Source organism: Carassius carassius, chromosome 14, assembly GCF_963082965.1.
Source record: "Carassius carassius chromosome 14, fCarCar2.1, whole genome shotgun sequence".
Taxonomy (NCBI): domain Eukaryota; kingdom Metazoa; phylum Chordata; class Actinopteri; order Cypriniformes; family Cyprinidae; genus Carassius; species Carassius carassius.
Window position 1 is genome coordinate 23,998,754 of NC_081768.1, and position 27,249 is coordinate 24,026,002.

Below are 27,249 nucleotides of genomic sequence, written 5' to 3' on the forward strand. Positions count from 1 at the left end.
AGCCCTACTGTAAGGTTAACCCTGCCTGCTTTAAATGCTTCCAAATTATTAACAATTAAAAACATTTGTTAGAAATTTAGAAAAGCAATCAAAAAGTAATCAAATGTAATAAGTTTAATGTTACAAATGTTACATTATTTAATAAAGTAATTGAAATAGTTACAATACTTATAAATTTTTTGGGGGTAACTTTTAGTTTGTAACCTATTATTACATTTCCAAAGTAACCTTCCCAACACTGCTTGTAAATGACTTTTAAACAAATATATTTCTCACATACAATTCTTTTGTCGTATCAAAGTTTGAAAGTAGTTTACCTCTCTTTTAAAAAAATTTTTTTAAGTGGAATAGTGCATATTATTATCAATGTGGAAAACTGCTTTTGCTGGTTAATATTATGTGGTTATACTGTAATTGTTTTCAAGATTCTTTGATGAAGAATAAGTTCAAAACAACAGCATTTATTTGAAGTTTTTTATTTTTTTTTATAACATAAATTATACTTTTTATTAATTTCAGATGTCCTTGTTGAATAAGTACAAATTTCTTTCAAAAAAGACCCTAAACTTTTGGGCAGTGTAAAAAATTCCTACTTTACACCTGAAACATTTTTTTTAAACACTCATATAATGTAACCCTGACCTTGAAAATGTTAATCACTCACAAAAAAAAAAAAATGTGACCAGGACACATTTTTTAAGTCTCATGACTTTATATTTCAATATAAAAATATCACTCTCATATAAACAACCAACACACAATACACAATAAACACAACCATAAGACTCATTAGAAAACATGTACATGTACATCTCAGTGCTTTCGCTGAAAGCAGAAAACTCTTGAACTCCTTCACCAGTCAAGTAATAGATTGACATGACATTTCCTTGGGAAACTTTATCACACCATCAATGGGATTGGCTGACTAACCACATCCACCACCATCTAACAATGACATACCACAACTAACCTTTCAAATGTCTCATTACATTCTGCCATTGAAAATAATAACAAAAAATCTAAACAAACATGAAAAGCTTTAATGACAAAAAAAAAAAAAAACCTTTGATTTTTTACTCGAAATTTACGGATTTGTTGCTGATCTGTTTGTGTGTTTCAGCAAACTCTTTAAAAATTATTTCACAATTTGGAAGCATTTTCATTCGTTAAACCAATGAATTACTTGTTTAGACCTGCCTAAGTGAGCATTTGGAATCAATTGTCAGATTAATTTGTTTTATGTGAGCAAATATTTAAAAAGATCACAAAAATCGAAGCAAATGCTTTTAAAAGCTTAACAAATAGACCCTGTTTCACGTGGTGAAAAAGTGCTGAATATCAGAGGAAATAAGGAAGAATTCTGTGTGGGCAGAAACAGAAAGAGAATCAATGACAGATTGAGAGAAAGAAAAAAAAAGAATGAAAGCAATATTGACAGGAGATCTCATTAAACACACACACGTTGCCATGACAAGCACAAACAGCCTCTCTGCATCTCTGCCAGGTACATTAACACATTCACAGTCCAATCCCAGGTTCAGAGAGGCAGTATTGCACATAGCTGACAGCTGACCTCCGCCTGAGCGAGTCTCCAACTTCCTGAAAGGTGCTTTCTCTTTTGACAGTCCTCCAGAATCCAGAGCAGCATGCCCTCAGGAACATGAGTGTCTTCAGAGGGAGACGATCTGAAGATACTGATGATGTCTGATCACCGCTGTACGGCGCTCTCTCATCTCAGCTCTCAGCTGCCCCCAGCCGTATGTACGTGAGTTTACCTGGAGCCGCTTTCATGCTGGCTGCACCGGTTTTGAAGAGCGCAAGCTGATGACCTGCAGAGAGCAAGCAGAGTGCAACAGGCTGTGAGAAAGAACGGCCATTTCCTGCTACAAAACAGCAGATGGAAGACAGGAAAGACAGGATGTAAGAAAGAGGAAATGGGAGAAATAGAAATATGAGAGTGCTGTGGATCTACAACATCTAATCTAAAGGTGCGGACACATTTACTGATGTTTGGCTAATTTTTACAGTAGAAATCAAGTCATTTCAATAGGAATCCATGCAATTTCGAGTGAAGGTGAAAAATTTGCAAGTTGCAGATTTCGTAACGGGTTCAAGTTGGTCATGCAGATTCGTAGCACTGACCAGCAGAAAGCTGCTTGGTTTAAAAGTGATTTCTGAATTAATCTGGAATTTCACTAATTTCGCAACTTAATAACATCTGATGTATCTAGCTTCTGGAGGGCCATCAGATGTTTCTCCTGACAAAAATACCCAATAATCTCATGCTTCACATACTCAGATATGATCACTTTTCAGATTCTAAACTTCAGCTCTATACTTCTCTATGTCATCCATTGTCCCATTTGTGTGTAGTTTTATTGCTCCTAAGATCCTTTAGTTAAAACAAACAACTTGCTGACATCTTGAGCTTTCAACGGGAAACTTCTGAGCCATTAAATGTTGCATTGGACTGTAAGAACAGATCTCCAGCTCATATTGGGATTTGTGACCAACCGGTCAGGAACCGCTGGTCTATATGCCTTTGTTGTGTGTGGTGCTGAGAGAAGAGAGGAATGAGTGTGGGGTGTGAGGAGTGGACAGTCACGGCAGTTAGAGCACTCATCAGGACAACATTTGTCATGCCCCAAAGGATGTGCATTCACAGAAATCCATGCCCACATTTACATTAACATTACAACACAGCACAAATCTGAGCAGATTTAAATTGTCCTCGGCACAAGATGACAGCAATCATACTGGGATATTTTGGCTTCACTTTTCTATAGTGAAATGAAGTGGAGACACCTCATGCAATATATATCTTTTTTTTTTTTTACAGTATATGGTGCTACCAAAGTAAAAAGGGTCAGGATATAGATCATACATTTTTTGTAGTTACAAAGTAATAACTTATTAAAAATAAGTACCTACTCAAAAAGTATGCAATTTCAGATGCAGCCAAGTTTTAAAACTCTGTATTAACACATTATTGCTGATTTAGGATGAACAGTTTTTTTTACATGCCTTATTTCTAAGTCACTTTGGACAAAATTAGCTTCTAAATGAACTAATGTAAATTAATGATTTGAAATCAGAAAAGTTAATTGACGTATAATGTCCATGAATCATGATCATGTTTTGTACATTTTCTACCATAAATAAATCAAAACTTAATTTTTAAATAGTAATATGCTTTGCTAAGAACTACATCTGGACAACTTTAAAGGCAATTTTCTCAACATTGCTGCCTCAGATTCCAGATTTTCAAATAGTTGTATCTCTGCCAAATATTGTCCTATCCTAACAAACCATACATCAATGGAAAGCTGATTTATTACTGATGTATAAATCTCAGTTGACCCTTATGACTGGTTTTGTAGTCCAGGGTCACATATAGAAACAGAGCGACACTGTGCCGCATTACCTGTCCATGTGCTTTGATTGGTCATAATAAAGGCCCGGCACTGGGCATGGCTCTCACACACGTCAATAGCTTCATCGATGCTGAAGACTGCCAGCAGGCATCCGTCATGCTGATAGGACGGCCAGCAGCGGTAGTTTTCCGCTGCTATCGAAGCATCTGACACACGTTTATACTCTGCCAAAAGAGAAAAAGAAGAATTAGATCTGGGAAAAGATATTGTTCTAATGAAGACTGAAGAAATGAATATAGTTTGAAATATTTGTTATTTATGAGAAATACCCAACAGATTTTATTTTATTTTATTGTATTTTGATTTCATTTCATTCTGAATGTCACCAAGTAAATCTTTCATGTTCAGTGTTTCTAGCCAAACTGACAGCCCCCATGACAGCACTGACACACACTGCTTAATAAATCAAATGCATAAAAACTGTCCAAGAAAAGCATTGTGTCTGTGTGTGTAGGATGTTAACCCACAGTGAAACAATTTCCGACATTGTGTTAACACAAAGGGCTGTCTTGTTCTTTGACGACGGGAGTCTTCAGGCTGTTGTTATTCAGAGTTTGACATGTGTCTTCTGATTCTGCCTTTATCTTTTGCCTCTTCAGTAACTCACTCATACACACACTTTAAAACCCACTCAATGATCCCAAATGCAATTAATGTTAAGTTTTGGTAATACATGTAATTTTAATGATTATATTGTTGCAATATAATAATGCCTCCATAGTTCCTACCAGCAAGTCCTGACCAGTAATTTGTCTGTCCACACTAAACATAAAAATACTATGTCACAATCATAACCAATATGTGCACATTAGATAATATGCAGCAGAACTTGCAAACAAAATGAGATTTCACTATAAGTGGGATTAAAAGAAACACATCCTAATTGATTACCCATTATAATGTCACGTCTGGTTATAAAACAGTATGATATTAAACTAAAGTGGGCAGTAGAGTCATGAGTTCAGTACACGTCAAGAGTAACTAATGAGAAGAGATATGTGAGGAACAGACCCCTGTAATGCTGCCAACACAGCAGCTATGATGGCCAGACCTTTAATGTGTGTCTTTTGTCATAAAAAGCGCAGCTTTCTGTTTCTCATCTCAGTCATGTTGTATCAAGTCAACATTACAAGACGTGATTCACATTAACACAACATCATGTTTGTAATACTGAATGTATGACATTACATTACTGAAAAGGGGCAGCTCTCAGATGAGCGAAAGAATATATGTTGCAGCCGTATGAATTCAACAGCTGCGAGCCACTTGATTTGATGAAAACGGGCAAGTAGGAACAATCTGAAAAGTGTGTGTGGAAGGGGCACATTATAACGCAAAACAAATATTCATAACAGGACATGCCGTTCATGCTTAACTGATTTGCTGAAAGGCAGACTTTGGTAAAAAAGACACTAAACATGGTTACGTTTCTGAGAACTGAACCAAAACAGAACTGACTTGAGAGAAACAATGACACTATTGTCTTTTACAGCAGAATCTGAATTGAGTCCATGTTTGATTTTCCATAATTGATTCTGCTGTCAAACTGCTTTGTCATAGTCTGTATTGTATAAAGTGTTACAAAAAAATAAAAGCAACAGAATATCATTTAGAAAAGAAACCTATTATGCCACTTTTTACAAGATGTAATGTCTCAGATGTCCCCATAATGTGTCTATGAAGTTTCAGCTCAAAATACCCCAAAGATTATTTATTATATAATTTTGAAAATGCCTATTGCTTTGCCTATGTTTTCATGGATGTATCTTTAAATGCAAATGAGTTGCTGCTCCCCACCCCCTTTTCCAGAATAGGGCTGTGCCTTTACAGCTCATACCTCCGATACTCTGCTAAAAATTAATTTAATTCTGCTAATTATCTTGTAGTTTACTGAAAAGCTGCGCAAAACATACTCCAAATATCGTGGTTTTACGCCGCTTGTCAGTGAACAACGACTCTGTGTAGTTAATGCTGCTTCATGTGATAGCATGCACGTGATGGAGATTTACTGCTGATTACAGAACCAGCTTTACTGACAAGATGCAAATTAAATATTGCATGCGATTTATCGTGCAACCCTAACCTGTGTGGCAGCAGTGTAAATAAATCAATAAATCCACTGCTTTCTTGTCTCCGAGGCTGGGACCCTAAACTTTGTTCTGTGTTCATCTGTGTCAACGACAGAGCAATTAGCATGCTTTGCTCAAACTTGAGCCATCACGTTAGAACTTTGCGTTGTCACTTGCGAAAACAGAATAGCAGTGCTGTGGGTGGAAACATGCAGATTAAGGGGTGGTAATATTACAATAAGATCCCCTTCCAAGTCACGGGGGAAGCGAAATCTAAGCGGCTCATTTTTTCACAAGCTTGCAGAGAGGGCTAAAAGGATTAGTCGACATTATCGACAACGTCAACAATAAAAAATTCTTGACATATTTTTGTTGTTGAGTAGTCGTTTTATTTCATATGACCTAATGTAAAAGCCTGCAATAACACCATTTTTGTAACACTGGTTTGACCAGTGTGGCGCTGTAGCGCAAGGCTGTAATTCAGCTCTCCTGATGCAATTCAAAGAAAAGAAGACAAAGAGCAAAGGCAGCCAAACCTGAGGCTGCTGAGTTGGCGTTTGGATGAATATGTAAATAAATACTACGCGCTTTCCTCCCAATAACAAAATAAACATATCAAAAACTGACAGAGGTGAGAAGGCAGCAGTTTAAAAAAATTACAGAGATGTGGATGTTTGCATGAGCATTGTAGTTCAGTACTCCAGTAAAGTCCAGTCCAGTCACGTCACGTTTATTTATATAGTACTTAATGCAATAGATAGCTTTAAATCAAGCAGCTGTACAGTATTAAACATGAAAAAACAGTCAGTGTTGCTTTCAGTAAGAATTACAACCTGATTTTCTGTTTTAAAGCAGCTCTCCAGTGTGGAGCTAGCAAATGATAAAAAATAATAATAATTATTATTATTATTATTATTTGTGGGGAATAAACATTTCATTAAAGTTATAGTTTGGTTTGCAGATCTCAAAGCTTGATCTAGCTCAGGAATGTTTTGATTGTCATAACCCTATAAGGTATTTTAAGAGAGATTATGTTGTGAATATTAGTTTGTTGCAGCCCTATTTGCAGAGAAAGGCTTACCAAAATAAATGTACTGGGTCATCCATTTTCCACGTTTTCTGGGTTGGTAGATGTACTGGGGACCCTATTATTTTATCGCTTAAACTTGGAAAAAGTCAGATTTTCATGATATATCATATTTCACCCTTAAGCAGTCAACATGGTCTGCATTATTGTGTTTAAATGAACACACTTCACTTGTCTTTAAGCTATATGAACGCAGCCCTTCGTTAGCACATTGTGACAAGACCCAGCAAGCAAACCTGCTGTGTGTATACTCATCTACCATTATCAAACTGAGTTGTTGACAGCACTTTGTGTAACGTTCCTTTTTTTCATGTTAATACACTGTTAATATGACCATTAAAGACTGTTGAAGGAGGCCTTTGATTTGACGCCAACCACCGGTCAACCGCACTGAAATACAGCCAGCCTGCATTTTCACAATCCATATGTGGCTCTTTTACAGTGTACAGGCGATGGATACATTGTCATGGACCGTACGCCTCTGGCATAACTGCTGACAATGTGGTCATGTATTTGTATGCTTTTGCAAAAACGATCCCAGGGTAGTCCACTTTGTGGACAGGATATATCAATTGGAGAGCTGTCAATATGGCACTGCTGCATTGCTGATTCTGGAAAGCATCTCAAATGGTCTGCAAAGTTTTTCTTGGTTTTTAAGCTCTCCGAGAAGGACGTTATGTAAACTCAAGGCCTCATTCACAGGACTGTGACAATGGGTCTGATAAAAGGAGAACAGCTTAGTTAACTGTGTTCTACAAACGTCTCAACTACTAGGCTATAAATGTCGGAATCTCTGAGTCTCTGAATTTTCCTTCTCTGGCTCTTCAGGGATATAGCTGGATGGGCTTTACTGACGTGATTCACTATTTCTCTCCAGCTCTGAATGAAGGTCACTGGGCAAGGTGCCCTCGATGAGGTCTTTCTGATGAGTGAGCGTGGTGGGATCGGGGAGAGAGAGGGCCGCACGTGGCAGCTAAGTGGAGCTAGAAGCCAGTAAATAAGAGCAACTATTAGACTCTTTATTGCCCTAATTAATGCTTTATGGAGCTCTTGCTTTCTTTGATTGTTCCTGTAAAACACAGGAGAAATGAGGCAGAAGGTGATGTAGTGAGCCAGAGGCATGCTGGGATTTTAATGTGTGTTGGGCAGGAGTGAATTCCGCAGGGAAGCCCCATCTGTATCCAGACAACACCAATCGCTGAAGAGAAGTGTCCGGACTACTGGACTACTCCAGTGTATAATGTTGAAACTTCAATTTTCTATAAAGCTGCTTTGCAATGATTTGTACCGTGAAACGTGCTATACAGATAATCGTTAAGTCTCTTATGCTAATTAAGGCTGTATTTATTTGATCAAATACAGTAAAAAACAATAAAAATTTGAAATATTATTACAATTTATAATTATTATTATTATTTTTTTTTTATTGCAGTCTTTAGTGTCACAAGAAACATTTTATTTGATTTGTTTTTTTAGGAAACCATTATATTTTTATTGTTTTATTGTGCAACTTATCAATTTAGTGCACACTTGCAAAAAATATATTTATATATTATGAGTGTATTTTACACATTTACTTAAAACTGAGCACATCTCAATAGCCAAATATCATAATATGCTGTATTTAAATGTTTCAACTGATTGTTTTATTGATCTATGAACACACTGAGTCAACTTCTGTTGTTTTTAAATATGCGCTATAAATAAGGGTGGTTTTGTATTGTATTGTGAATATCAGCACAGTTGTTATTGTGACATCACTATTAATTATTAGCTAATTATTATTAATTATTATTTTTTTTTAATCATAGAACTATTAATACTAAATTAGATACTGAATGTTAACCATTCTCATAAAATAGTACTGTATGGCTTGTTGTTAATGAAAAAAAGAAAAGAAATGGTCTACATAATGCAGTACAATACTCAATTTTTAAATTGAAATTCTAGACTATAGACGGCAAAGACAGGGACCGATGAGAGAGGAAAGAGTTAAATGGCTCTGGAGAAGATGGCCCTCACTTGCTTAAAGCTCTCATCAGTCAACAAGTTTGTCTGCTATAGACTGCCAATGAAGCATAGAGAAGAGCAGGAGAGATAGCAAAGAAAGAAAAAGAGAATGGAGACGAAATGGTGAAAAAAAAGGGGTGGAGCGAGTAGGAGAGAGGCTGAGGTGTTTCTGAGTGCTGAGATGGCTGTTTTGTCCGTCAGGCCTGTGAGCAGCCCCTCTGCTCACCAGTTATATAAACTCTAATCTTCTAAATCTCCTCTCATTTGTCCTTACATGCACACATAAATCTCCCTCTCTCTCCACGCTGACTGAACAACTGTTTAAACCCATTCACTGCCAGGATTCTGCTGCCGTCTCGTCATCTCAGAATGATTGCACTGTATTTAGGAGATGAGCATATGAACACCACCACAATTACAAGTGGAAAACGGAAGGTTTTCTTTCAGTTTTGTGCGTGTCAATAAAAAAATTGCGAAAGAAGAAAATTGGTATTGGTCATATTACTGTAAAAAAAAACAAATATTTTTTATAAATATTCAAATATTTTTAAATCAATTTACAATTACATGAGAAGCAAAATTACTTAAGATTTTTAGTTTTGTTTTCTGAAAATGTAGCTTTTTTTCACTTATAAAAAAGAAAATTGCCAATAAAGTAAGAAACACTTCTCAGACTTTTTCTTGTTTAATGTAAAACCGTTTTTTTTTTTTAGATATTTTAAAATTGAAAAAAAGACCTAAATGTAATTTTGCTCCTAAAGTAAATGATTTCATATCTTTGTACTATAATAAGATAAGAACTGTGTATGAGACTGTCTTTCTGAATGAGCATCTGAAGTGTGTTCAGTGATGTCAAAGGTCAAGGTACATTGGTATCTGTCCAGGTCACTTACCTATTTTGTGTGTCTGTGTGTTATTCTTGAGGTAATGTCCGTTCCTGTAGATATCCAGCACTTTTTCCAGGTGAACCAGAGTTTCGTCTGTGTCCCATATCAGCTCCCCTGAAACACATTCATACAGCATTAAGAACTAATAATGGTTTACATTTTGTCATTAAGAAAACATGCCTACATAGTGATGAAGTGGACGTTTCGTGACACTAGGAGAGAAAGATAGGATCGAGGCCGGACCACCCACGCTACCCGCAGCTTCACAGACTGTTGTCAGATTTCAACAGATTTCAAACACTATCTGACATGCCATTATACTGATGAACATGACGATAGAGCGCATAAGGAAAGGAATTAAGGGCAGAGACAAAAGGCATCTGGGAGGGAAGGAAAGAGAAATGTTTGGATGTGAAGAGGAAGAATGTTTGTAAGAGGAAGTTTGAGCAAACAAAAAAAGCATTGCTTTAAACTTGCTTTTTAACCAACAGCACATGAAAGTTGAAAAATGGGATGAATTGAAAATGCATCAAATAATATGTGTTATTCCTTAATAACACATATTAAAGGAGACATTTCCATGCAAACAAAGTACACTAAGTACAAAATGTAGGTTTTTAAATATTTATGCTTCAACTGCCTTTAATACTTGTGTAAATAGTTATAGATCTACTTTAAACTGTATAAACACTAGATAGATAGATAGATAGATAGATAGATAGATAGATAGATAGATAGATAGATAGATAGATAGATAGATAGATAGATAGATAGATAGATAGATAGATAGATAGATAGATAGATAGATAGAGTGAGAGAGTGAGAGAGATAAAGAGAGAGAGAGAGAGAGAGAGAATAATGTGTGTTAAATAATGTGCTTAGTATTTATTTTTAGAGTTTGCATGGAATTAAATTAAAGCAGATACAGTTTTTGTATTTTGTAACAAAACTACAAATTATAACTTGTAAAAAAACACTTTATGCATAATACAGGACTAATTATTTACAAGCCCAAAATATGGTGAAAATTGGTCAGAATGAATTAACGGTAAATAAAAAAAGAAATTGTTGTGAATGAGCAGTGTTTAAGATGTTTGTTATATATCATTCAAGATATTCACTTTTTTTTAACAACGTTACATTTTATGAAACTAGATTTAAAAAATTATTTTTTTTACTTTTTTTTTACTTATTAATGACCTGCAGGGACTTTTATTCACACACATGCTTATAAATACATTTTACAGTTCACACAAATCTGGTTTTAAGTTTAAATGCAAATTAATGGCTAGCACTGTCGAGCACCGAAGCTTAAACCAGTTTCAGGTGGCACTGTATAGCCCCTTTCACACTGCGATTCCGGAAAATACACGGGTAATGTGTCCTGGCAATTGTTCCCAGGTCGCTAGATTTTGCACTTTCACACTGCCAGTGATTACCCGGAATATGTGCGTGCATTCACACACAACCCATGAAGGCCCCGTAAAGACACGTGACATCAAGGTGTGACATGTAGTGTACGAGTCGAAAACCCTAGGCACGTTAACTTTCTCTTAAGCTGGCGAACGAACTAACTGATCTCTGCTTCATTACAGTTTGCACATATTTGTTTCGTCGCGAACGTTGATCTGTGTTCAAAACACCTGGTAAAAGAGTCGCGTGATAACGTGCGTCGTCACTACGACACACACTTTACGACATTAGTTCTGGCTTTTGTTCACACAGTGCTCGTTCTGGGACTGAACCCGGCAATGTTACTAGGTCCCCGACCTGGGATCGATCCCAGGACGTGTTTGCTTTCAACCAGAAGGTGACCCGGCAATGTTCCGGCAATTTTCTGGGTCTGACATGCAGTGTGAATGGGGCTTACAGTATGTGGGTTTGCATGGTTTCTAGCATGTCTAAGCTAATCATTTATGGTCATTAGTTGGTCCAAGCTGGCTTAGATGGCTGATCAGTTGAACTACCATCTGCTGGATCTAGTTTTGACTGTTTAGACCAGTTACTTAAGCCATCTTTAGCTGATATGACCCACTTTTTCAAGCAGAGATGAAAACCGATCTAAATGAAATCACACTTACCTGTAGAGTTGACGATTTTGTCCAGGAGGGGTCTCAGGGCTGAGGGAGCACTGTGAGGTAACAAGTAGGTGAAGAAAAATCTGGGAAAATGGAAAAAAAATATGTCAACATCTCACAAATATTAAGTACAAGTTGGCACAGATTCCAGGTTATGAATGCACACCTGTAAGCATTGTAGAGGTTTCTCTTTTCATTGATTCCCTCGCAATGGCCCTTGTGGCAGGGGAGGGTGAAGTTGCGGGCGGGGAACTCCATGAGACAGTCTGAAGGAGAAGACGGGGAGCAAGGCGTCTCCTCAACACTGGCGTCGTCCAGGTCGGTCACTTTCAACACTCCCCCGACCAGTACGAACTGCCGCGGCCTGAAGTCCAGCAGGGTGACGGACCCCAGCGGGGAGTGAGCCAAATACTGCAGCAGCCTCATCAGACTCAGACAGATCTGCAGAGACACGCAATAATGTCAATATGGAAAGCAATCTATTGTTTTGCAACTTATTATGGAGGGTTAAAAATAACACTAAACCACAACAACAACAACAACAAAATGGCTACGGTTTAACTAAATTAAAATGAGGCATCTAATTATTACAGTGTGGCCACTATTTAAATACAACTACATAAGTTGTGGGACCAATTTTCTAATTTGTGGCTATATTATCTATTTTTTTCATTGACATGCCATGTGCAGGGATCTGTGTAAAAAGTGAAAATGCACAAATATTAAAATGATTGCCGATACTGATAAGCCAGTAATTATTTTCATGTTATGCACAATAACCAAAGGCCAGTGAAAATGTTCTATATTATTATATGTAAATAAATCAAAAATTGAACATTAAAATCTAAAAGTGTTGCAAATTCTAATAGTACAGGCATTACAACATTATTATAAACTGTATACAAATGTATAGTCATTTTGAGACTTCCTAAAGATTATATTTATCAATGTTATTGAATTATTAAAGTAAACATTAAGTGACTGTTAGATGATGGAAAATGCATCAACCAAACAAACAAACAAATAAATACATAAATAAAAGTGACCCTGGACCACAAAACCAGTTTGATGTAGCAGAGGTATATTTGTAGCATAGCCAAAAATACATTGTATGGGTCCAAATAAAAATAAAAAATCTTTTATGCCAAATATCATTAGGATATTAAGTTAAGATCATGTTCCATGAAGATATTTTGTAAATATCTTGACATCTTTAGATTTTTTGCACCCTCAGATTTCATATATTCAAATAGCTGTCCAAAGTAACGGTCAGAAGATATTTACATATAAAACACCAGTGAGACCACCAGTCAAAATGGGTAAACCTGCAACTGCCTTCAAGTACTTGAAGAACCCACTTGCATGACCCATGAGGCCTGTTGTGCGGTGCATGTGTGCAAGCCCACAAGTGTGTTCCTTGAGGATTAGCCCTCTTATTGTGTGTGAGGGTACGAGGGCTGAGGCTGAAGCTCTGGCAGCTGGTGACACCTCGCATCCAGCGACACGTACATCTACCACGTTCTTAAGGGCAGAGCTCAGAGGATTAGACGGCTGCGGGGAAAGAAGAGGAGGACGGAGACGCAAAGAGGAGTGAACACAACTGAAAGAAGGAGAGGAGAACATAATAGAGAAGCAAACAGAGAGGAGATGAGGGGGTGGAGGAGACACTGCCCATGCCTTTCACAACAGACAAAAGCTGCTTTTAATACACTCCGGATTAGCAACTACTGGGAAAGGTCAGCCCCCTCACACTGTGTGACTGCGTGTGGGTTGCTGTCGTGCTTAACTTGGGGCAGATTTAGTAAAAACCATTGAGAAAGCCATTGTAAGGAAGGCAAGGCCATCTAAAACACCCCAACAGATTTGGTTTCCTCAAAAATGCGGCAAGCATTTTTTTACCACTGGTATACAAATACAAGCGTGTGAACGTTTGCTTGTTTGTCACGTATTTGGTTGAGCTGGTGTGTGAACGGGTGTGTCGTCACTCCTGGGCCCATGTTAAAAAAGCCTTCGTCAGCGCACAGAGGAAATGGCTTTGGACCTAAATGAGATGTTTGGAAGTCAACGGATTCGATGGTCTCCCCAGAGTCTATAAGTGCCTCATACGCAATTCAAATGTTGCTAAAGCATTGCTGGGGTGGTTCTGCTTTGTTCCACATGCATACAGAGAAAAAGAGCCCAGCAGCACACTGGGAGTTTGTCTGTAGAGGACAGTCTTAAAGAGACATGACGTATTAGCATTTATAAACACATGTGAAACGGACGTAACTACATGGTTTTGGTCAGACAGGCAGCAAAACAGATTTTGATCTGTCTCAAATCCGTTTACTCAAATACATTGTTTGGAGTTTGAAAAGCAAAGAAATGAAGGAAATCTCAAAATTTGCTAATCCGATTATTGATATTTTGAAATGTTTCAGTCTTAAATGTCACTTTGGAATTTAAAAGCTGTTAATTTGGAACTCAACACTTACGTGTTACGTAACGTAACATCATACACAATGTGCCGAAGTGTTTTTTAGAATTGTCCAGATTCACACACAACTGTGTCACCTTCAATAAATAGTAAACAGGGAATGGGTGATTTCAGATACAGTATGTGACTGAATGTCTAAAATACATTGACATCTGTCATATTGATGTTGCAGAAGCAATAGAAAAGGAAAAATGCCCAGTTTTTAATTTTCCACGCTGACAAATGAGAACTTATTAGGCTCATTTGTCATTATTAGAATGTTTCTTGGTATTGTGCTCACATCTTTAATAATCAATCTTTAATATGGCCTCCAGTGTACATATTATGGAAACTGAATACACTATTTAAATGAATAGTTGACCCCAAAAATTTTATTACCCCATGGTTTAGCCCATCCTCTAGCCATTGGTGTATATGACTTTCTTCTTTCAGACCAATACAATCAGAGTTATATCAAAAAAATTAATGGCAGTTACCGGAAGCTAGAGATTATGGTTTATAAAGTTTTAAATATGGATATTTTTCTTACACAGATGCATCACTTCACTTCAGAAGGCCATTATTAACCCACCAGACCTGTGTGGAGTACTTTTAATGATGGATGGATGCACTTTTGTGGCCTTCAAAATCTCAACCCCCAATTAATTTAAAATTCATTGGGGGTTGAGATTTTGAAGTCCACAAAAGTGCATCCATCCATCCAACGGCTCTGGATTAGTTGTATGAGTGAAAAAGGCTATGGGGTAATATTGATTTTTGGGTGAACTATCCCTTTAAACAAATAACAACAAACAGTCAGTTCCATATAATTCATTAAAAAAAATTGTGTGCAGTATGAACATTCTCATAAAGTGTCAAAACACTGCACATATTTTGTCAAAGGATTGACTGAAATAAATCAGAACTATATCTGATGGAACAATGCATACACACAAACACACACCCATATACTAGTAGGCTAGTTTCTCACTGTGTAAATTATATAAAGGAATTGATAAAATGTCTAAAAATAGAAATACTAGAAAGGAGAAGGTCAGGCAATCAAAACCATAAGAAAATCAATAGCAGGGACAGAAAGACACTTGTCTTATTCTCATTAGAATGGTTTAATTGTTCTAGACTGGAAATTAATTCAAATATCACTCTGAAAAATGAGCCTAATAAATATATTAAGCAGAATACTGTGGTAGCTATGAGTTATGGAAATGGAAAGGCTGCCACAGACTGGAATTGGTAATACTGAGTGATGAATTGTTCTGCTGAACTGTACAGTGCAGTGTTGATGTGTAGACAAGTGTGCTGCGTTCCCTATCAAAGCATGAATGTTTACCGAGTGCCTTCGCTTTTGTGCAGCGAGTGAGTTGATCTGTGTTTGTGAATCATTGTGTGGGTGTGTGAGTGTGTGGCAGGCCAGTAAAATACACTAGGGAAGGCTATAGCTTTAGTCTCTGTTGGCTTGCAATCACATAATCTTAAAATATTAATTCTATATACATAATTCTAAATTCTTGTCAACAGCTGTCTGTTATCAGAGGAAGGGCTAATTGGGACTTCATTCAGTTTCATCCTCGCCACACAGGAAGAAGTCATGGCAAATCATTATGGGAGACTGCCATAGCGATAGCGATCAGACGGGTATATAAGGCAAGCTCAGAGAGAGCAGAGTGCGGGACGTCCCACACAGCCAGCTCTCCAAAAGTGCTGCATCAGACAGGCTTTACTCTGTGCTCTAACAGCATGGATCCATTTGTTTTTTTTTTTGTTTTTTTGTTTTTTTCTTTCTGCAAGTGAGTTTCACTATAGAGGAACACTGCTGAAGGAATTATTAGGGGCAGAGAGAGGAGGATATGTCACATTTATTACCCACATGAGCACTGGGTAGGAGGGAAAAGAACCGCTGTCCCATGGCTTCACAGAAAACATAGTTAGAGGTTGGCTGACTAGGTTGGAGTCATTAAAAATGTTTATATAGTGCATTATGAAATGGTAGTAATTTTATGAAATGAATATAATTTGTTTCCTCTGTTTGTTTATTCGGAATAAATGAGCTGTATCTTCGGGCCTCTCCCAATCTATTCATCTTTCTCAAATAATATATAATAAGTGGGGTCCAAATGTAATTTTTTTTCCCCACCACAAATTCAACTATCAACATAATGTTCATGAATATTCGAATAATCAACATGATTTTTTATATATTTTCTTTTTTATTGTAAAACCAATTTATTTCTAAATAAATAAATAAATAAGATTTTCAATGTGGCTTCAGACATTGAGGCCCCACTGTATATTTTACAATGTCACAGATAAACTTTAATTCACTCTAACCTTGAATTCATTTAATACGTTGAATGGAAAAAAAATATTCTTCAAAATTAAATCCTAAATTGTCTTTATATATAAAACTATTTTTATTTCTGAGTTTAAATCAATCAATCAATTTGATTGTCAGTATCGTTTCAGACTTTTGGGCAACATTGTATATAATTATTTATAATGTCATAATCTCAAATTCTCAATAACCTTTCATTCATTTAATAAGTTGAACAAAGAAACTAAATTAAATTGAAAAAATTAATATCAAGGTGTTTTGTTTAATTAAAAAAAAATATATATTTCTTTTAATTTCTAGGTTTAACTAAGTAGGCTAAATAAATAGATAAAGAAATAACCAATCAATCAATAAGATGTTCATTAGGATACAAACTTTTGGGCGTTATTGTAAACAATATTTTACAAAGTCATGAATAATGTTTAATTGACAATAGCATTTATTTTCTTTTATTACTTTGCATACAAAAGTAGAAAAAAAACATGAATGTATTTCTTAACATTCTTTTTTGTTTAATTCTAAAATGTTCTATTTATTTCTAGGTTTAAATAAATAATCAGACTTTTAGGCCCCGCAGTAAATCATATTTTACAACATCATGCATGATCTTTAATTGACAACAACTTTTAATTCCTTCATTACAGTAATAGTAGAAAAATCACGGACTCAATTTGTTCGCAGTTGTTAATGTTGATAAGGTTAATTGAAGCCCTGTGTTCCTCCCTGGAGCTCCAGACAGGCAGGAGATGGAATGTGTGATATGAGCACTGACTCACCCTGAATCTCTCCTCCCAGGGCGTCTGCAGCAGCTGGATCATCTCCAGAGGGCTGCCCAGCTCCGTGATGGCCGTCACCGTGTCCTTTATATCGTTGTTATCCTGGTAGCAGTAGCCGTACAGCTGCAAGAGAGAGTGCAGACACGAGAGCATCCGTCAGATAGCAGCATTGTGTTGACATGCACTGTTTCGACCCCAGATTCAACTGGAGAAGCCAAACTGTCTAAAGCATTTCACAAGACAAAGTACTAGAATTGAAAATGTTCAGTAAATCAAAGCAGCTAAATGGGATTGTAGAAGGCATTATGGGAGCGGACAGACAGAAGTACTGCAGCTTGTAATCAGGAAACGTTGCGCTGGCGTGTGTTTGTTTGTTTTGTGGGGGAGGTCTATACGTTACGGCCGCTGCTATCAGGCTGTTACCTTCAGCCTGCCATGACGGGCTCTTAGCGGTGCAGAATTTGGCTCTTTGCTTGCAGAAACATTTTCCTAAACTAATTCAAGCCAAAGAAGCTAGTTAAAATTAAACAGCATGAAATTTCATCTAAAAAGAAAATAACCTATGGCTGTGTGACCAGCTGTACCGTGAGAGCCATCACCAGCATCAAAGGAGAAACGCCGGCTAGTAATATCGGGAGGGCGGGTTGAGAAACGGCCCATTATATTTCTGCACAGCCAAATGGGTGTTTCAGTTGTGTGAGTTAACAATTTAGTTTCCATGTTCATCTGGGTCGCAATTATAACCTTCAAAATCTGCGTCGGTACATGCAAACACCTAATCCTTAATTTAGTCACATCATTCACACTTGCTAACAATGCATAACACCTCCAACTGATACACACTAGAAATGCTTAAATTGTCCGATGACGACACACTTGATGTTATGTTGCCTAGCAAAGTCCATGTACACTGGGCCTTATTCCAGAAACACCAACAGCAGGAATTTCTGTTGTTTCTAAAAACATTCATATGTAAAGTACTGCAATGCTATACTTTATAAATGTATTTATTAATGATATACACACACTGCAAAAAGCATTTAAATTGAGTTATATATTGAAAACAAAATCTAAACAAATAATTAGAATTGAGAAAGACTTTAACCCATTAGAATTTATATTTCTTAAGCACAAACAGAATGTTATTAGATTAACACTTAAAACAAGTAACAAAATGCCAAATTGCCAATGGAGTATTAAAATATTATTATATAATAATATAATCTAACAAAATACAGTGTTTGCTTAAAAAACAAACAAAAAAGTCCAACTGGGTTAAAATTAATCTGATTTATAGAATTTGGATACATTTTAACCCAGTTGGACATTTTTTTGCCAAAGCAAAAACTGAATTTTGATAGATTAATATTTAGAACAAGCAACAAAATGCCAATATACCAAATATATCAAAATATACCAATATACCAAAAACTATACCAAATTTATTTGAGTGTTTTTTTTTTTTTTTTTTTTTTGTGCAGTGTTGATATTATTTTTCCTTGTTTAATTAATGTGGGCATATTAGTCGAAGCAATAGATGTCTGTTTGTGGCACAAAAACACTAGAAAATAATTATTGAAAGCTGGTGCTGCTGGCTCTTTAACCATTTTGTATTTGCAGCAGATTTAATTGGTGATCAGCAGAAGCTGCCGTATGCTCAAATTTAGAAACGGTTTTGGCTCGTAGTGTGCAATATATAAATCAGCAATGGGATTTCTGACAGTTCCCGAGATACAATCTCATTTGGCTATCTCCATCAATGTCAACTTTAGGACAACAACTCTGGATCTTTATAACTGTCCCTGTGGGAGGATCTTGAACAAGTTTAGCCTCTGATATTAAGCAGGAACCGGACCAATCAGATCTAAGATCTTTGTGCAGAGCAAGCCTTTCCGAGAAAGCAAAGGCCCTATCTGAGATTAAATGCACTCTAATGACTATTATCAGCACGATTCATCTAAAATGTGAGCGACTGTGTGTGTTTGTGCTGCAGACTCCACGGCTGCTTGCAGGGAATAAAACAGATCTGCACATGGAGGAACGCTGTTGTCTGTCTAGCCACACGGTGCCGTTTTGACTGATGCAAGCTCAAAGGTCAACTCGCCTGTCCAGTTCATTTACAACGAAGACGTTGTATCTGTCCAGAGCTGCTTTGTACCAGATGCTAATGTCACCAAGGGCACCAGAGGGATTTTTTGTTTTAATTTCAGCTAGTTTCTGAATTCCAGATCTGTTTCATTTATGTGCATGTAAGCAATACAAAAGAGATGGGTGAAGTTACTATTTATTTGTTTGTTTTGCAGTCAGGTTGATCTCTAGGAAGCTTTTTCTCAATCGTCAGGAAAGAGAGAACAAGCGGGATCATTAAGGGAGGAGTGAAGCATAGTGGCCAACAGACTGTGTCCTAGTCTGATCTAATGTGATAGTATGATAAAAAAATAGCTACGTCTTTCACACCTGATTTTGCTGAGTTATAGATGTATTCATAGGTCAACATATTTTTTGTAGACTCTGAAACAACATTTTAATCCAAAACTTTTGTCTTGACCATATCCCTACACCTAAACCTAACCTTAACCATAAAATCAGAGGAAATGATAGATGAATGACACCGATGTACAAGTCCCAAACATGGATTGTAAGAAAAACTATACACTGGTTCTTCAAGTCTGATTGGTTAATCACAGTACAACAAAGATGTTGGTAAAATCAGGTTCAGCTATGTCTTTCACAGACTTGATTGACACTTTTTTTTCTACACACACTTGATTTTTACCTTTTTTGCCACATACCATGAAATACATTTACCCTAAATGTTTGTGGTAAATTCATTAACTGTAGACTGTTTAAAATCGAAAAAGAAGAAAAATGTGGAGCAAAGACTTTCATTTCTTGATTGGATGAAGGCAAATCTGAATGTGAGATTGTTGTGTATTTGTAAGCAAGCTGTAGAGTTTAAGTGTACTAAATGTCCAGAATACATCACCGGAGAATCAGTTGTGTCACTGAAATATCGAGTTACTATAATTTGATTAAGAATTATCTAGCGTACTGACTGTTTATTAGTGCTTGCTAGGCAAAGTTTAGTTCCTTATTCTGCATGACCATATTCTAGTTCCTTTAACCCGATCCAATACCTAAAACTTAACAACTATGAGCAGCAAATTAGGAGTTTACTTAGGGAAAACTCTTAGGTGTTCCCTATTCTGAAGTGTTAGCTATTTTATATTTCACGTTGACTTTAACTAGCATCTTCATCATCTCTTCTACTCACTGGTGCCACGTGTGCCGACATAGAGATGCTCAATAGCTTTCACAAAAGCATTTCTGTTAGATGCCATTAATACACTACTACACATTCACTGGCAACCCTACCGCGATCGTTTAATGAGGACACCTTGGCAACAAATCAAAATGGCCACAGAGACGTCCATGTTTGCCTAGAGATGAAATAGTGGTGGGGAGTGAAAGCCAGCATCTACGGTCAGAGAGGACAGGACTGTCCAAGGGAACAAGAGCTGCTCAGTAACAGGGTCTTGACACTGACCGGACGGCCCGTGTGCTGAGTTCTAGCTGGGATCAGACTGAAATGTGTGCGTGGAGGGAAAAGTGAATAAAATGAGTTCAGGGAATGAGCTTTACCACCTTGTTTTAATCAGAGTTTCTGAAGGAACGCCGCTGGAAAAAGTTCTGAGTCATTTTCCCTTGCCTCTAAAATTGATCAGTGAACATTAAACAGATTTGAGACTTATTAAGGCCCTAACACAGAAATGCGAAATTGTTAAATCTTGCTGCCAAAGTGTTCAAAGGCTTCAGAAGTTTTCACTCAAGTGCCTGGTTCTGTGCCTGGTGCTTCACGTGACTCAGCAGTTGTTAATGCTGATGAGTTTGGCATCTTTCAAGGTAGAAATGACTAACACCTCTAATCTAAATTCCAATAAACTAACACTATGACAGAAGCGTAATGAAATTTATCCATCTTGAACTGTTTACATGATTTATTTATTTTCTGAATCCTCGATCTGTGAATCTGCCCTTTGAAAGTCGCATGGACCTTTTTAGTAAAACGTTCGCACGATGGAAGGAGACAAGCTGATTTCCTCATCAACCTGTTCCTGCCTAGTAAAATAAACAGACAGCAGACCGAAGTAGAATGCGTTCAGAATTCTGCCAGCAGAATTCACCCCCATCTTCGACTCATTTCCTCCCACAATCCTCCTGTTCTGAACTGTTTCTCAGGACTTGGGATTTTAACACAGTCTTTAACAATCCCAACCTCAGAAATTCCACAAACACACAATGAGATAAAGACGTCCAACCAATCCTGTTATTTTTGCTCAAAAGAACAAGTTTAAATCAAGGCGAGGTCTACACTGGTTCTGTATTCCATGGAAAAATGACATCATAAAGTTTTAGAGCGACGTGAGGGTGATTAGAGGGAATTTTCATTTTTGGATGAACTATCGCTTTAAATGTAGATACACAACTGCTGCTGACTGGATCCCAGTCGCCTTCACCTTCCTGACAAACTAAGAGGTTAAAGTATTAACCCATGTTTAATTGCGTCTAGCACTAAAACTCTCCGTCTCACTCACATCTTAAAAATGACCCTGGGGGCCTCTGTGTTTAGGACACCCAGCTTTCACATTCACATGTTACATGCTCACATAAGCAGGTTACTGATTACCCTGCGGTGTGTGTGTGTGTATTTTGGGACTCGACTAAGAATCTGAAGAGTTAACAGAATGACATGCTAATGTAAACATAATCCCAGTACAAGACCACCCTAATCAGGCCCCTAAGCTGTGTTGCAGATTGCCCAACGCACAATTTCAAATGCCTTTCCATATACAAACACGAGAGAGAGAGAGAGAGAGAGAGAGAGAGAGAGCTTTCACACATAAAATTAACATTTTGTCATCCCTTCTTTGCTTTCATGTTGTTCCAACCCTATTTTATTACTTTTACATCCATGAAACAGAAAAATAAATATTAGACATATGCACACTAGACAGTTTCAATAGTGTTCAGCGCCTGTGCTATTTCTCTCCAGGAGTTATGACTGATATGACTGAGGTGTTTGTACTCATTTAAAATAGAGTTGCGAGTATCTTTTAAACCTCTCGTGCAACACACACGTCTATTGTTGTTGCGTATCCAGTATTTTGTTGCTGTTGCTCCATCTCATTTGTTTGTCTTTCAACTGTAAAATAACAGCCCTCAGCAGTGTTGCCACCTTGTGGACAAACAAATCAGTACATGCATATATATATATATATATATATATATATATATATATTAAGGGTGCACGATACATATTGGCCGATGATTAATGCGCATCTTGTCAGTAAAGCCGGTTCTCTAATCAGCGGTAAATACCATCAGGTGCGTGATTTCACATACAGCAGCTGTTACTACATGGAGACGTTGTTAACCGACAAGCTGCGCTAATCCACGTTCATTATCAGCTTGGATTTGCGCATCTTCTCAGTTAACAATGGCTCTGTGTAGTAACAGCTGCTCTATGTGAAATGACGCTCCTAATGGTATTTACCGCTGAATAGAGAACCGGCTTTACTGACTAGATGCACAGCAGCATATTGTGCTATTGTGCACCCCTAATATAAATATAAGTTTGCACGAAGTTGAGTCATGCACACTGTATGCATACACTAGTGTACGCTTAAAATCTCCAGTATACTACTTGCTTAAATCACCATCCACTATTGTATTGAAAAGAGCAGCTCAAACATTCTGACCAATATCTCCTTTTGAGTTTTGACAGAAGAGTCAAAAGTCATATGGGTTTGAAAAATCATGAATTGACTAAAAGTTGACCGAAAATGTCATTTTTGTGCAAACTATTCTTTTAATTTCTTACTTGGACTACTAACTAGAGATGGTACAAACCTTTTGCATCTTTTTTTCTAGTGTCTTCAAATGCATCCTGTGTACATCAGTGCTGACAAGGTAAATGTACATGAATAAGCCCACTCTCCCTGTCCACACAGATCCAGCAGCACCACCACCACCAATCATGACTGTTTATATAACAGGTGTTGCCCTCCCTTGTAAGAGGAAGACGGGGATCTGCTTGACAGACATGTTAGTTAAAGACTTCAGAATCTGCCCTGGAAAGCCGAGTACAGCACTGCAGTGTGACCTCCCTCCTTCAGGCCAACGGCAGGCAGACCTGTGTAGATCCTTTCTGTGTGCACTCTGGGTGAACCCGGCCTGGTGCTAATCAGCCCGCCGTATCATATCTTCTCACCTCTGACCTCTCAACTTATAAAATAAGAGCCATTTATGTTTGTCTGATGTGGCGACTGCTAAAGCAAATGAAAAGCAACACTTCTGGGCCTGATTGGTTAGATGCGAGGGTGAAGAACCGACTACAGGGGATGTTTATTAATTGTTAGGAATATCTGTGTGTGTGATCTATCATTATAGGTTTATAGAGAGAGATATTATGGGAGTAATGTTGCTGATTTAGTAAGTTTTAAAAACTTGGGCCTGATTGCAGCCAACCTCCATCCAACTCTGAAGCTCTTAGCGGTGATAAATTTAAAGTGAGACGTGGCACTTGACTACAGAACGAGGCACACACTGGAGCTGACGCCCATATTCAAGTCAACAATTGCACATTATTGATATTTTAAAAAGAACTGAAATGTAATGGGAAAAAATCTATCTGAGCTTGTGTAATCACAACTGAAGTTTATAATTTAATTTAGTTCATTTGAATTAAAGTCAAGCAAAAGGTTTAGGCTTACAATAAAAATAGCAAAACCAGACTGTGGCCGCATTTAATTAGGTTTCACCCAATAGTTAAGAAATATATAAAATTATGTTATTCCCCAATGCATATATATATATATGTGTGTGTGTGTGTGTGTGTGTGTGTAACAGGAATGTTGAGTCAAACAAAGAATGTCTGCTTTGTGAATTTGTTTTCTTTTTTATGTTTACATTTTTAGATACTAAAAAAATATGAATTTGTGGCAGCTGTCTGTGATCTCTTTATGAATTATGTCTTTGTGTAAGTGGTGAGATATAACGATGATGATGTTCTTTTGCCCATAAACTCTTGTCTTTTGTGTGAGTTCATTAACTGGGGTCTTGCACCGTTGGTCCCCTGCTGCGAGCACACAGAATGAAATCAGGTCGGCGGCCCCAATCTACATACGGCTTCTGATAAAGCCTTCAATAACAGGATCTCAACGGGTACAGCTTTTGAAATGAAATAAACCATGCCTCTGTGGCCATATTAAATTTTGGGGGATGTGTTCCACTGTAGGCCAAAAACATATCAAAACTTATGAGATAATTTTGTTGATTTATCTTGGATATTATGCATGATGTGCACAACTAAATTCTAACATGTAAATTGTTTTAATCGATGGATTCTACAGAGGTTGGACTGAAAACACATGCTCATTAAAAGGTGAAATTTACCTTTTGGAAATGTTCAGGGGTGAAAATAAAAATAAAATTTCATGGACATTTTCAACATTTAAACTTAATCTGATTCATTTGTTAATCAAAACCTAAGAAGCACTAGACCCATAACTAGAAAGGCCCACAAAATAATTTTCTAAAGGTTAAATTCAGAAAACAGATTAAATTCATTAATTTAATTTAATTCATTAATGAAATTAAATTCACATACAGTTTTTAAATAATCTGAGATTATTTGTATTTCTTTTTCTTTGGACATAGCCTGGTTTATTTCTGAAGCTGGAGGAGCTGCAGGACTGTCTGAAGACAGAGTCAGAAGATAAACGAGGGCTGTTAATTTCCGAGTCTCGTTCGCTTATGTTTACAAGAGCTGATTACGACTTCAACAACTACAGAACCGCTCATGTCAAATAAATGACACACGAGGCAACGCAGAGCCGTTTCTGAGCGCCCTAAATTTGGGGACTAAATACGCGGACAGCGAACCAATGCCCATTTTTAGCCATTGTTGATTGAATGATAGGCTAATTACTAAAAGACACACACACATCTCGAACTAGTGTTGATTCTGATACTCTAGGCGTAAATATTCACACTTGAGATCCACACACAGTAATTAAACACGCGAGTTTAGCCTAGAAATGCTTGTTGGGTTACTTGCGCTATACTCTAGATATTGCTTTAGAATTAGTTTTAATGAGCCCATTAATTGATAGAATTATAATGTGCACGCGAGTGTTCATGCTTACGCTATTACATAGCAGTGCAAGCAGTTCAACCTAAATCCATCTATTACATGAATGTTGTTTATATTAATGTTAGGCTACTTATGTAAATGCAATCTATAAAAAAATAATCCACTGAAATGTAAAACTAGTTTTGTCCTTTAAATAGTAGCTAGCCTATAATCTAAGTAATGAATTATTGGGCTATTGCATCTATTCACCTAATTTGAATCAAATTACTGGTTTAGAAATTAATGTAAAATTAATTGAAAATTCGTAAAATTTGGTAGAACTAATAGAAATTATTTCAATTGATGGAAACAGTGTTCTAATGACGAAAACGTTTTAAAGTGTGTTGGTTATAAATGAGCTAATGTGATCTAAAATTGCTTTATTAAAATAAAGTCAATTTTATTAGGCCTACCTTGAGAATATTAGGGTGCTGCAGTCTCTCCATCAGCGTCATTTCCTTGACAATTTTGAAGGATGCGAGTTTGTAGCAGTCTGTCGACGACCCGTATTTCTTCACACAATTCTCCATATCGTGACCCCCGAAATCCACCGATTTTAATGCGACGGAGAAGCTGCTGTTCAAAGTCGCTTTATACACCGCTTTTGTGTACCCTGAGCCCAGATACTGAACATTGGTCACGTTATCAATACTGCTGCAGCCGAGCACCGACCCGCGCGTAAACTCCCGGTGTGATTCCGTTGCTATGGATACAGTCGGTTGAGACTGATCGTAATTATTGTTTTTCCCGATCCCTTTGTATGTTTCCCCCTCGCCGCGTTGCTCCAGGTCCATGAGTCGCCTGCGCTCCAGCGGTCCGGTGCCGACCCAGTGCGCCCGTCTCTGCCGGTACCGCAGTACCTCGTCCAGTCGCTCGCTTATTTGACGCTGGAGCTCCGGGAGTCGCCCGATGGTCACCGTTTCGACGGGAGGCAGCTCGTCCACGTGAAGCCGGGCATGAGCGTCCGCGTCGGGCTGCTGCTGCCAGTTCTCGTGGTGGTGGCGATGGACGCGCTCGCCGTGGGGCTCAAATCCCGGTATAAACAATAAATTCATCAGCGTGCCCACGAGGAACGAGAGGCAGAAGCCCGCCGCCACCACCATCTTTCTCCGCTTCATTTTGTTGCTTATTATTATCAGCAGAAAATAGATGTGTTCCCCCTTCCAGCCTCCGCCTAGCCGCCTGGCAGCTGTAGGCAGTCTGGCCGCTCCGTGGTGTAGTATTGTGCAGCGCGGAGCGTCCAGAGTCGCGAGGGAAGTCTATGATGCTGCGCTCAGAAGGATGTGCCGTATGTTCACGTCTTCATCTTGCAGTTATGATTTAAGATCTACCCCATGCAAGGCTGATCATGGTGACACTTGCGTGTGCGCCTAGTTAACGGGGATCTCGAAGCGCGCACCGGCGCTGTGCCTCGATCTGCGCGACTCGACCAGACTGACGTCACTTTGATTGGCAGTTGGCTCAGCCCTGCTGCTATGGAAAAGCTGTGGTTCATACTATTAAAGGAATAGTTCACCCGCAAATAAAAATTCTACAGTTTACTCGCACTCAGGCCACTGCTCGTTCTTCTGTGAAAAGCATAGTTTCGAAGAATGTCTTTGACAATGAATGGGGATCGACTTGATATCAAGCCTCAAAATGGAACGCAAACAGCATGTGTTAGGTTCATTTAAATCGTTGGAAGCCATATTATGTGAGGAGCAGACCAAAACTAAGACCCACTGAAGCGTATATGCGGTTTATTGGCTGCTTCATGTTTGATCTGGACACTTTCTGTCCCTATTCGTTGACAATGCATGAAAAACAGTGACCAACGCATTCTTCAAAATGTATCCTTTTGTTCCAAGGAAGGAAGTTGCACAGGTATCGAACAGGAGGACGAGTAAATGAACATAAATGACATATT

General features: G+C 37.7%; 1 protein-coding gene across 1 annotated transcript; it reads right to left on the minus strand.

Annotated features, from left to right (window-relative positions):
• Positions 1–692: 692 nt before the first annotated feature.
• LOC132157387 (extracellular tyrosine-protein kinase PKDCC-like) lies at positions 693–26,842 on the minus strand. The gene is made up of 7 exons (XM_059566724.1): positions 25,757–26,842; positions 17,150–17,272; positions 11,732–12,006; positions 11,569–11,648; positions 9,494–9,601; positions 3,425–3,598; positions 693–1,829 (listed from the first exon to the last, which is right to left on the minus strand). The coding sequence occupies exons 1-7, from the start codon at positions 26,459–26,461 to the stop codon at positions 1,735–1,737; spliced, it is 1,560 nt and encodes a 519-aa protein (XP_059422707.1). The 5' UTR covers positions 26,462–26,842; the 3' UTR covers positions 693–1,734.
• Positions 26,843–27,249: the final 407 nt, after the last annotated feature.